Source organism: Rosa rugosa, chromosome 3 (genome assembly GCF_958449725.1).
Source record: "Rosa rugosa chromosome 3, drRosRugo1.1, whole genome shotgun sequence".
Lineage (NCBI taxonomy): Eukaryota > Viridiplantae > Streptophyta > Magnoliopsida > Rosales > Rosaceae > Rosa > Rosa rugosa.
In genome coordinates this window covers 10,413,706-10,426,856 of record NC_084822.1, presented here as the reverse complement: position 1 = coordinate 10,426,856, position 13,151 = coordinate 10,413,706, and the positions used below count along the sequence as shown (strand labels likewise).

Below are 13,151 nucleotides of genomic sequence, written 5' to 3'. Positions count from 1 at the left end.
CACCCCAAATTCACAAAACCCAGAAAACTGACAACAACAAGTACATAGAAATTCAATGGAACAGGGATAAGATTCAGAGAACCAACCTTACTGATGAAACCTTTGCTGTGATTGCAAGCGCTTGTCCTCACCAATAGAAACCTCGTTCCCAAGACCCGGTGACTCCACAGCTTTCGCCCCGCAGGACTCTATTCGCAAATCGCAGAGAGCTTGAAGACGACGACTCGGGTTTGAAGTTTTCACAAAGTGTCAAATCTCGATGAGGTTCCCCCCCTTTTATGTCAACATCAACGCGTTCTAGGCCGTCCGCTAAAATACGTCATCACACACCAGCCGTACACGTGTCACCACTTTTCACTTACTCTCCGGATTAACCGAGGCGTCGCCTCGGTTACGAAACCCATCATTACTATCATTAATGGCGAGAAAACGGCTACGCTTAGGGGACAGGCCTGCGCACGCTAACCCTCTACGGGTTCAACACGTGTCAACCACCACCGGACGAAGCGTCTGGTGGGAGCAACCATTTGGGAAGAGTTCCCCAATCGTCCGAAGTCTCCGCTGAGCGAAACCCCGCCAGCGGAACTTCTCACTTGTCCTCTGCCAAGTGACGAAGTCTCCGCTGAGCGAAACCCCGCCAGCGGAACTTCTCACTTGTCCTCTGCCAAGTGACGAAGTCTCCGCTGAGCGAAACCCCGCCAGCGGAACTTCTCACTTGTCCTCGGCCAAGTGACGAAGTCTCCGCTGAGCGAAACCCCGCCAGCGGAACTTCTCACTTGTCCTCTGCCAAGTGACGAAGTCTCCGCTGAGCGAAACCCCGCCAGCGGAACTTCTCACTTGTCATCCGCCAAGTGACGGAGTCTCCGCTGAGCGAAACCCCGCCAGCGGAACTTCTCCCTTGCCATCCTGCAAGCTGGGCATCTTCCGCTATGAACCTCTAGCGGAACCTCCTTTTCAGCTTGCTAGCTGCGTACGTTGTTCAGCACTATCGCTCTACAAAATACCGCTAGGCACGCCTACCGGACGCTGCTTTCTACTGCATTTAGCGGGGGGATATCCGCCAAACGGCGAATCCCGAGGCCACGCCTCACTCTGACAACGACCGCCACGCGGCGTTACCGTCAACAGTCTACGACGGCCCTGATCAGGCACGTTGACCCCCGTCATTTGGGTCCTAAAGCTTGGGCTCGCTACCCAACACCCTCTGCTCCGTGCAGCTCCCCCTCAACAAACAATTTTCCGACCATCCGGAGGTCTATCTTAGCCGGGGAGTGGGGGACTCCCTGGGGGGCCTAGCAGGGGCCCACCCGAAAGGGTATAAAGCGTTTGCTCAGTAAAACCAACGGTTGACAACGCACTGACGCTAATTATGCTCTTGCAAGTCTAGCGGAAGAAAACGCTTCAAACCGCCGAACAACTCCCCAACCAAGATTGCCCTCCTTGACTGGGGACTTGGGGGACTTGTACATACATGTACATTTGCAAGCATAATTAGCTCTAATGGGCTACGCTCATTCTACCGCCAAAGGTATTAATTCCAACCAAAGGAATGACATGCAGACACACCGCCAGGCGGGCTACAGCCCCAACGTCGGACCACCTCCAGATCGCCGCCGACGCGCCGCGCCAAGATGGCATCAGAAGCTTCTGAAACTGGGAACTGAAGCATATCAGTCCCACATCGAAAACAAAGAGAAGATCAACCTCTTCATCACCTATAAAAGGTCCTCTCCTCTCTCCTCATTAATTACGCATTCATTACTTACCTACTGTTACTTTGTCAACATAAATACATTGACTAACTTAGGCATCGGAGAGTTGAAGACCGCCCAACGCGGTCTCCCTCTGACGCCCTTTGTATTTTACTTGACAGGTAGCGGAGGCTTTGAGAACGTCACAAGTATCGATCCGCCCACCGGATCAGCGTTAACAAAGGTTCAGCTACCGCCGAACTTTTAGACATTAACAAGGGGATTACAAAAGATGTAATGGGATATCTTTCTAAGTGGGAGGAAAGTTCCTTTTATAGGGGAAGGAGGCTCCCTCATTTACATTTTCTTAGATGTGGGACTCAAAGTTACTATTCTAGTGTAGAAAGCCTAGTTTGTGAGGGCAACTTGGCAAGGCCGGAAAGGTGGCTTCCCGGAGACGGATTTGCGACTTTCGGATACCGTAGCGTAGCTTGAACATAGGGCTACAAGATGCAAGTAGTGGTTGGGTCTCACCATGGCTTGTGGGTGTCCCAAAGGGGGTGTTAATTATGCTTGGTGAGATAGCAAACTAGTCTTGCTAGTAGAGGTATCTACAAGTCCCCGAAGTCCCCAAGTAAGAGGAGCTTCTTGGTTGGGGAGTTATAAACACGATGTCACCAAGCATAAGTAACCGGGCGGTACGGAGCCCCTACAAGTCCCCGAACTCCGTAAGCAAAAAGAGACTCGTTTAATCCTGCACAATGAGACAAAAACACGCATATGTAGAATGCTTTGTTGTATTGGTTACCGTTCGTATTAATGGAATGCGAAAAGAATTCGATTTGTAGTGAGCAACAAATGGTAGAAGAATTCAATATTCCATTAATGTGTATGAACATGTAAAATATTGATAGTTGTATATGTGGATCTTATAGCCATATAACACGCACAATAGATAGTGGCAAGTGTAATAGGTGTCCATATAAAATTGTGGGAGTAGTCCCGGTGACATCGTATGAAGCATTTGTGAACCAAGAGCGTAACTAAAGCATGTTGGATAAATGGAGCGAGTTAGGTGTTTGAGCGAGTTGGGTGTAGGCACTGTACTAGCGTGCGGGGCGTAGCCCAAGCGAGTCGCGGCCATGCTTTGATACCCAAGCGAGTCGTAACCGTTTCGCAAGCGTTTATCCAAGCATGTTTAATTGAGCTATAAGTGTCACAAGGTTCTAGATGAATGTCACATGTTTATTTAATTGAGTTGCAATTAAAATAGAAGCATGGCATATGTGTATAGCATGTACTTGTAGTAAAGTCGCTAATAACATTTTGTAGGCATGCTTAAGGGTCACGGAGACATGTATAGGCATGGCAAAGGCTCTAAGTGCAAGAGCGTAAGAGATAAGATATAGTTACTTATCTTATGTCAATTTGGAGACTAGCGGAGTTGGCCGAGCATGACAGTCCGTTGCTTGTGGTGGATAAAGTATTCTGATAATGTCCGTCAATTCGTAGTTGAGGTTGAATGCTCGATAGAAATAATTGGATTTCCTTAGAACAAAATAGGTGATTAGTACATGAGTGTGTATAATAAACACTAGTATTTTGCATATGTACTTTGATAAGATTGTAAGCAAAGTGATGTATTAATTTAAGCTAAGTGTAGCATGTATGTGTACTTCTACCATATGCGTCTTTAAATTTGGACTTGGTGGAAAAACATGTAAGATTATGTTTGAAAACACTGTGACCCATAGACTTGTGAAAGTGTGACCTTCGCACAAGAGGTGTAAAATAAGTGTGAAGCTTGAATTTACGATTGCATAAGTACGTCAGAAACTTGCTAGCTCTTGCGAGTCGTAGCAAGATTGGAACATGAGTCCGCTAGTAATTATCAAATGTAAAGCATGGCACCATAATCAGTAAGTGGTTCACATCATTAGAAGAACTAAGGGATGGATGCCTATGTTCATCTCGATAGTCCTATGCACATAAATGAAGTTAAGACATGTCTTGGCTTAGAGAGATTTTGAGTGCCAATAGAGAGACAAAGGGCACATGTACGTACTGCATACCAATTAGATGCTTTAGTGGTAGAGCATACATAAAGCAATATGTGCATCTGTGTTGTGTGTTCATAGATGAACAAGTGTAGCATGCTATATCAGTAAGTAATGAGTCATATGGGTCTCTCATGTGTAGCTAGCAAATCAACCATGAAAGAATATGGACAGAGCATCGACACATGTATGTAGCATGTGAACGGACAAAGTGCTAATGTGTTCCATGCGATTTGAGATAGATGAGTTTTGTCAAGGCATAGATGCATGTTATATGTGTGTAGGTTCTGGAAGAATAAGAGGTATGCATTCCTGGTTCCATTATGATTGCATAAAAGACAAGGCATGGACACATGGTATATATATGTAGTCTTTAACATATATATTTACACACAGTAATTATATAATTGCTCTTAAGAAGAAGACAAAATTGAGAAAGTTTTATAATCAAGTGTGAATGATGTGTAGGGGTGTGGGATCATAGTATGCGTAAAATAGACAAGTGTCTCATGTACTTGATGCGTGGCATCATAATTGGAGAAGAGCAGATCATAAACCATGTTAAATATGTTTGAGCTAGAGATACTGCAATCATGCTTTATGCATACGCTGTTGTAAATTATAGATATTGAGCCCGGCTCTCTACCGCGGAATTGAAGGTTTGAACAACTTATCTTGCTAAAAGTATTATCGAGTGCTCGGAGCAGCTCGCCGGATGCTTTGAACAGATGAGATGGGTGTCTGCAGCATGTTTTAGGGTATCCATAGCAGCTGTGATGGTATTGCCCAACATAGAAGGTCGATTGCAGGTGCCTAGTGATCTCCAGATTTTCTTTTGTGCTTGGAGTTGATTGAGTAATGGGTGTCCAGAGGTGCTCAACGGAGGATGTTGGGCGGTGGTGCCTCAGCGGAGGAAGTTGGGGACTTGGCCTTGCTAGCCTGGCTAGCGGGAGGTGGTCGCTGGTGTTAGACGTGATTGGAGTTCGGTGCTGCCATGATTGGACCTCGTCGGTGCCGCTGACGGAATTTAGAGGAAAAAGTACCGTTGATGGTTCTTAGCTGAAAAAGTACTGCTGGCTGGCTACCGCTGCTGGTTCCGGCGACCGTTGATGCTGACATTGCCTAGCGAAAGAAAGAGCCGCTGATGGTGCTTAGTGGTGGAAGTTTGGCGGTTACGGAGCTTCGCTGGCGGTGGTGGCTGGCGAAACTGCAGTTGCGGTTTGGCGGAGCGGAGGTTCCGAGCTTGCGTTCAGCGGAGCGGAGTCCGAGCTTGAGTCCGGCGGAGATGCAAGTTGGGCGGAGCGGAGGAGTTGCAGCTGGCGGAGCTGCAAGTTGGGCGGAGCGGAGGAGTTGCAGCTGGCGAAGCTGCAAGTTGGGCGGCATTTGGAACTCAGCGGAGGGGAGAAGAAGAGTTGGCGGAGGTGGTTGGGTGCCCAGAGCAAATCTCTGGGTGTCCAGAGAAGTTTGGTGGCAATTTTTTAATTTTTTAATTTTTTAATTTTTTAATTTTTTAATTTTTTAATTTTTTAATTTTTTAATTTTTTAATTTTTTAATTTTTTAATTTTTTGAAGGTTCAGCGTTGACCAACCATGGTCAGCGTTGACCAAGCCTTGATGGGCGTTGACCGGCCCCAATTTGATGTTGAATGAGCGTTGATTCGACACTTTCGGGTCAAAGCTTGTGGTAGGTGACGAAGCATTTGTGTTGGCTTCCCACAGACGGCGCCAATGTTAATGTTAGTGACCGAGGGGCCTCTAGTTAGCTTTAGAGAGAGAGAGAGTGTGACACAAGATGTATAGTGGTTCGTCTCCCGCCTTAGTGGGAAACTACGTCCACTTGAATGTTACACTAGTGTGTTGAGCCTTGCGGCTCAAGGGGATTACAAAAGATGTAATGAGATCTCTTTCTAAGTGGGAGGAGAGTTCCTTTTATAGGGGAAGGAGGCTCCCTCATTTACATTTTCTTAGATGTGGGACTCAGAGTTACTATTCTAGTGTAGAAAGCCTAGTTTGTGAGGGCAACTTGGCAAGGCCGGAAATGTGGCTTCCCGGCGACGGATTTGCGACTTCCGGATACCGTAGCGTAGCTTGAACATAGGGCTACAAGATGCAAATAGTGGTTGGGTCTTACCATGGCTTGTGGGTGTCCCAAAGGGGGTGTTAATTATGCTTGGTGAGATAGCAAACTAGTCTTGCTAGTAGAGGTATCCAAAAGTACTGATATTCATCCAATGGCATGCTAATGGTAAAGACAATGTATGCTCTATTTTGTTCTATGAAATATATTAAGACTATGCTTTAATCTTATATGTTTGTAGTTCAAGCAAATTTGGAATTTTTCAGAAAAAATGTCATTTGTTTAAGGGTTCAACTCAATTTTAAGAACTTGTTGGATTTGGTCTTTGTCACTTTTTAACAAACTTTTTGCTCTTAGTCAACTTTTGCTTTGTTACATTATCCTTATTATAATATGTGGTTATATATTTATGCCTAAATTTTTAAATTTTAGAGCCAATCGTGCTGAAATGACCGATTTAGCCCTCCTTGGTCTGATTTAACGTCCAATTTGGACGGAGCCAGAGGAATTGGACACGGGTGATTGGAATTGTAAATCTCAGGGAGTAAACTGATGAAATTGAGAGGACATGGACTAACATGAAAATACCCCCAAACCCCAGGGGGGGTAAACTGAATTTAATCCTATAAAGAACATAAGTGTGATTAGTTGAGTCAATCCTCCTAGATCCCAAATACGAAACCCTAGAAAACCAGAGTCCCTCCATTTGGTGCACAAACGGCCCCAAATACAAGAAAACACCCAAATTGTTTTGGGCCCTCAACACTTGGGCCAGCAAAGTGATTTGGGCACCTTACCAGAAAAGGGTGCACCCTCCCTCTTGCATCACCGACGTTCACCGCTATGACCCGCTCCTTCACCACACGATCTAGAAGGAGCACGGAGTCTCTTGACACCGCCACCATAGAACTGAACCCCGAGCCACATGCCTCTGCCTTCACTGCTGATCGGAAACTCGCACCTAGAACAAGGCACCAAACCATCGCTAAAAGCACAGCTCCCCCGCACTCAGCGTCTATCCATAGACTAACTAGAGTCGCACTTCTCTCCGCCATTCTTAGATCCATCAAACTGCTTCATTGTTTGCACACCTCAGAGGTCGTGATCGATTCCAATTGATGCATCACCCATCAAAGATCGGCCAAAACACCTCCGATCATCTTAGGCCTTTAGTCTGCCTCTACATGGCCGGAGCCTCCATTCTAACCTAGCGAACCCCTCATTCACCGGAAACTCGCTCCCAACACGAGTGTCTTCAAAGCAACGAGATTTGACAACCACGAGGCCAGATGTCGAAGAGAGTTGGATATTGGCCATGCCAAACCAACCTTGGATGGTTGCAATGACACATCGAGTGACTGAGAGAGCAATTTTGTAGAAGACTGTTGTTGCTCTCTATTGATAGGGCCCAAAGTCGAGACGGCTAGGGTTTAGAAGGAGTTGAGACCCCATTTTTATTGAAAGTTGTTTTATCAGAAATGCTTTTTGTTTAACACAATGATTTCTAATTGAGTTGAAAATCGAGATCAATGATGTTTAATAGCTTACATAATGAATAGTTTCTAGATTATCCGGAAAAAAAAAAAAAGTTTCAGCATGTAGATATAATAAAGGTAAAATACTGGACACAAGGAATGAAATAGAGCATATGCCGAATAATGTCTTTTGCAATTTTTTTTTTTTTGAATAATGAATAAACCAATAATTGATTATCGAGAGATTATTCAGAGCACTGCCGTGCACTTGCACCAACATAAATGAATGGTTAGATTGCATTAAATACACTTTTTGTTTATTAAAAATAAAGTTGATAATAAATATCAAGGGTTGAGATTATTTTATAAGGGTTGGGTCACTTGCACCGTCGGTGCATAGAATAATTTCCATTGATTATCATTCACATATAACATATTCCGCTTATAGAAGGTAGAACCAAGAGCGGATGAATTTTGTAAGTTCCCAAGTTTTGTATAACACGCTCTATCTCGTTTAGATTTTAATGAAATTGTAAGAAAACCATTAGATTAATAACTAATCGATTCGGGCCATATTAAAGTTAATGAAGTTATTGATAAATTTGGTCGGTTATTAACAGTAGTACTGTAGTAGTATATATGACATATTATGGGTCCCTTTTACTTAGCAGCTAGCAACTTTTTCCAATATATAAAAACACGGTCTCTACTCTCTACGGACGACGGATAAGCACCAAACAAAAGCTGGGCCACAAAAAGCTTGCCAGAAAAGGCTACGAACATTTGTGGAAATCGTTGACCCTCGAAAATAGTCTAACATTTTTATATAGGGACATCCTCGTTTCTAAGTACCCAAATCAACGGGGAAGCTTCAACCTCAGCTGCTCAGCAAATCAAGACGAAAAAGATGTTCTCCGTCCAAGTTAATATAGGGAAAACTATATCTCTGTCATTCAACATCAATCATTAGTGAATCGACTATTGCTAGAAGAGTTAGGCTTTACTCTTTTCGCTATCATTATTATCGGACTTTGATATTTCATACCTATATCCGAAAATGATAAATTTTAAAAATTTTGTCATTGAACTTATTATTTCATCAAATGAAAAGAGTGAAAAGCTTGAATTATAACATCTTCCTTTTTTTTTTCTTTTTTCTTTTTTCAAAAAAAGAAGAAGAAATTATAACATATATTTGGTATATGGATGCAAACTTGTAATAAAAACATGACGGTGTGGCTCCAAATATAACAACATCGTTTTTTCCTTTTCTTTTCATTAAAGATAATTTTTACACTTGCTTACTATAAATAGAGAAGTTTTAAATACACACCCCTAACTACTTAATACACACTCCCTACTATTTAATTTTCCATTCTAATATTTTACTAAATACACAACTCAAAGTACCTAAAATATTCTTAATCTTAAAAACCATGAAATATGCTATTATTTGACTATATTAAGACTACTATTTAATACGATTAGTATATATTAGTATATTGTCGTTTTTTAAATGTCCATATTGATTACTTGTATTAGTTATTTGAAAATATATAAAGATTTATTGTTCCCTTCAAATAGATGCCTAGAAATAGGTTCTGTATCATTTGAGTTCTCATCTACCAAACACCCTATTGATAAAAAAAAAAAAAGTTCTATTTATCAAAGGTTATTTTTCTGGGCAGCTGCTGTAGCGGTGTGTCTGCACAGACAAATCGACGTTCTCTCTCTGACGAACGTAGCATCCAAAACCCTAACCATGGAAGTTTTGGCTTGGAATTGTCGGGGGTTAAACAATCCGGCGGCGGTGGAGGCGTTGAAGGTCCTTATTCACCAGCAGCGCCCCTCTATTATTTTTCTCTTTGAGACAAAAGTTAACGATTGGGAGTATATGAACAATCTGCGTCTGCAGCTAGGGTTCTTGAATTGTGAGGCGGTTTGGAGCGCGGGTCAATCTGGAGGTATTGCCCTGCTCTGGAGGGATGAGGTTGATGTTCACTTCCGCTCTAAGTCTGCGCATCATATTGATGTGGAGATCAGGGCAACTGATGGTTCGGGTTTGGCTTGGAGGCTGACTGGTCTGTATGGGCATCCAGTGACGGCTTCTCGTCATCTTACGTGGGATCTGTTGCGGTCCCTGGCTGCTGAGTCTTCTCTGTCGTGGGTTGTGATCGGCGATATGAATGAGCTACTTCATGCAGCAGAGAAGGAAGGAGGTGTGGTCCGGTGCGAAAGTCAGATGCAACCGTTCTGAGATGTTTTGGCAGAGTGTGATCTCATTGACTTAGGGTTTACTAGTTCTCCTTTCACTTGGAAGGGCCCGGGAATGAGGAGTAGGCTGGACCGCGCTGTGGCTACGGCTACGTGGTCCGACATCTTTGTGGCGGCGCGAGTTCTTCATCTGGCACCAATCCATGGTGATCATATCCCGATTGTCTTAGGTGTTTTCCAGGTACCTTTGCATCGAGTTGTAAGGCAGAGCTATCGCTTTCGCTTTGAGAGCTGCTGGACGACCCGGCCAGAGTGTTTGGAGATGGTGCAGGAGGGTTGGGACAGACCCATCCCTGGAGGTTTTCCCATATTTCAGGTGTGCAAGAGAATTACACATACCCGGTTTACCTTGAATGATTGGCAGAGAAGAGTTTTTGGAGCTCGTAGGCGTGAGATTGGGATGCTGAGGGAGCAACTGCAGATTTTGCTTGATCAACCATTGACTGAGTCAAACCAACAAGAGAATGTTCAGCTGAATTCCAAGCTGGATGCGTTGTTGGAAGAAGAAAATTCTTATTGGCGTCAACGTTCTAAAGTGACTTGGCTAGCGGAGGGAGACAGAAATACGAAGTACTTCCATAGGAAAGCTTCAAATAGAAGAGCAAAGAATCGTTTGCAGGGTTTGTTTGATCATAACGGTAGTTGGCAAGAGTCGACAGAAGGGATAGAGTCGGTGGTGCTCCATTATTTTTCCAAGATGTTCACTGCAGGTGTGGTGGATTATGGCCACATGAAATCTGTCATTGAGCTCTTGCAGCCTAGGGTCACGGCTAGCATGAATGCTGAACTTTGTGCACCGTACACAGCAGTGGAGATTAAGGATGCCTTATTCCAGATGTACCCAACTAAAGCCCCCGGTCCTGATGGAATGCCTCCCCTATTTTTTCAAAAGTATTGGGATGTAGTTGGGAGTGATGTAGTGGTTGCGGTGCAGAACTTTCTTCATTCTGGTCAAATTCTCGGTGAGGTTAATTTTACTCACATCTGCTTGATTCCCAAGGTTAAAGATCCTCAGTCTGTTTCTGATCTTCGACCAATTGCCTTGTGTAATTTTGTGTATAAAATTTGTTCTAAAGCTATTGCTAATAGGTTGAAAAAGTTTTTATCCCAGATTATTAGCCCTTTTCAGAGTGCTTTTATTCCGGGACGGTTGATCACTGATAATATCTTGGTCGCCAATGAGGTGTCACATTTTATTCACAACTGTTACTCTAGCTCAGATGGTGTTTTTTCTCTGAAATTGGACATGAGTAAGGCCTATGACCGTATGGAATGGTGCTTTCTGGAGTCTGTTTTGCTTCGGTTGGGTTTTGATGTTTCTTGGGTTGCATTGATCATGCAATGTGTCACTACCGTCAGATACGCTTTCTTGTTGAACGGGCAACCTAGAGGATATCTCACTCCTACCAGGGGACTTCGTCAAGGGGACCCTCTATCTCCGTATCTCTTTTTATTGTGTGCTGAAGTGTTCTCTGCTTTACTGGAGCGGAAAGTTTTGAATGGGGAGTTGAAAGGGATTAGTGTCTGTGAGGATGCACCTGTTATTCATCATTTATTATTTGCTGATGACAGCTTATTATTTGGCAAGGCTACTTATGCAGAATGTTTTCATATTAAGGAGGTGTTGAAAGATTATGAGTTGGCCTCTGGACAACAGATAAATTTCTCAAAAAGCAATATTGTATTCAGTAAGAGAGTACCAGAGGTTGATAAACAGGCTATGGCTGGTTATTTAGGAGTTTCTATTGAGGCTAAGCATGAAAAGTATTTGGGTCTACCTACTTACATGGGTCGCAACAAAACTGCTCCTTTTTCTTATATCAAAGAAAGATTGAGCAAGAAACTAGCAGGTTGGCAAGGTAAAGTTTTAAGTAGCTCTGGCAAGGATTTGTTGATAAGGGTGGTAGCTCAGGCTCTCCCATCTTATGCTATGAGTTGTTTCCTATTGCCGAAAGAGTTCTGTGATTCTCTACATCAGATGTGCGCTCGTTTTTGGTGGGGGAGCAAAGATGATAATAGGAAGATCCATTGGCTATCTTGGGAACGTCTAAGTCGGCCTAAGGAGGAAGGAGGGATGGGGTTTCGTGATCTGTACGCCCATAACTTGGCGCTATTGGCCAAGCAAGGATGGCGAATTCTGCGTAACCCCAACTCTTTGGTTGGAAGATTATTTAAAGCTCGTTATTTTTCTAATGATGACCTCTTATCTGCTCCTGTAGCTCGTTGTCCTTCTGCTTGCTGGCACGGTATTTATACTGCACGATCTACTCTTCAGAATGGGGTGAGGTGGCAGGTTGGTGACGGGTCGAGGATCAGAATTTGGGAGTATGCATGGCTCCCAAGGTCGGTTTTGTTTCGACCTATCAGGTACGGTACCTCTTCTTTGGTGTTAGTCAGTGAACTGTTACGTAATGGACAATGGGATAAAGAGGTGATTGCAGCTAATTTTGATGCGGTTGATGCCTCTCTTATTTCTTCTATTCCCCTTAGCTCTAATCATGTGCCAGATAGACTTGTTTGGCACTTTGATCTGAAAGGGAAGTTTACAACTAAAAGTGCATATAAATTGGCAGTTGGTGCTTTACATCCCAACACAACGACTAGTTCTAGTTCTGAGGTCTCAGTTCCCATTTGGAAATCTATTTGGGCAGCAAAGATTCCAGGTAAAATCAAGGTTCATGTTTGGCGAGCTTGCACTTCAATTTTACCTACTATTTCTCAGCCTAGAGATCGCAGGGTTTTCCTTCAAGATGGGTGTTATTTCTGTAATGATGTAGAGGAGTCTATTGTTCATATTAGCAGGGTGTGTGCCTTTGTGAAAAATCTGCTCAATCTGTTCCCTTCCATGCAGTCTGTTTTGGCTACACCAATGAGTTCTATGCTTGATTGGTTAAGCTTCTGTCTCTCTCGCTTGTCGAATGAGGATTTTGATCTATTGTTGATGCTTATCTGGGGAGTTTGGAAAGAGAGAAACCAAAGGGTTAGGTCTGGTATATTCCATTCTGTTGCACAGGTTCATTTCCAAGTGATGTCTTTGTTCAATACGTTCAAGGCAGTTAATGTGGAAAATAAGCTTACACTGGGAAGGCAGGTTAAACCTTGGTGTCCTCCTCCTGTTGGTTGGCTAAAAGCTAATGTTGATGGGGCGTATAATATGCATTTACGTCATGGAGGTCTTGGAGTAGTTGTTAGGGACTCTATGGGTGATATAGTGGCTGGGGCTTGTTGCAGGTGTGATGATGTGACTTCTCCATATATGGTGGAGGCGTTGGCTGGTCGTTTGGCATGTAAGATTGCCTTACAATTTCATCTAACTCCCATCATTGTGGAGTCTGATTGTCTACGGTTGGTTCAGGCTGTCCAGGCAGCTGGAGAGGATACTTCTGAGATTGGGAGGATTGTAGATGACATTTCTTTGGCATTGACTTCTATGGCTGGTTCTTTCTTCTGCCATGTCTATAGAGAATCTAATAAGATTGCTCACAAGCTAGCTAGTAGTGCTCTTGTTTCAGGGTTGCAAGTGTCTTGGAGTGGGATTGTCCCTCCTGCACTTGATGAGATCCTTTGTAACAATTAG

The 13,151-nt window shown here is 43.6% G+C and overlaps 1 protein-coding gene across 1 annotated transcript; it reads left to right on the top strand.

Annotated features, from left to right (window-relative positions):
• Positions 1–9,629: 9,629 nt before the first annotated feature.
• On the top strand, positions 9,630–13,151 carry LOC133737191 (uncharacterized). The gene has a single exon (XM_062164799.1). It carries the CDS (start codon positions 9,630–9,632, stop codon positions 13,149–13,151), a length of 3,522 nt encoding a protein of 1,173 aa, XP_062020783.1.

Coding starts and splice junctions, on each gene's coding strand:
- LOC133737191 (XM_062164799.1), top strand. CDS start 9,630: ATGAGGAGTAGGCTGGACCGCGCTGTGGCTACGGCTACGTGGTCCGAC.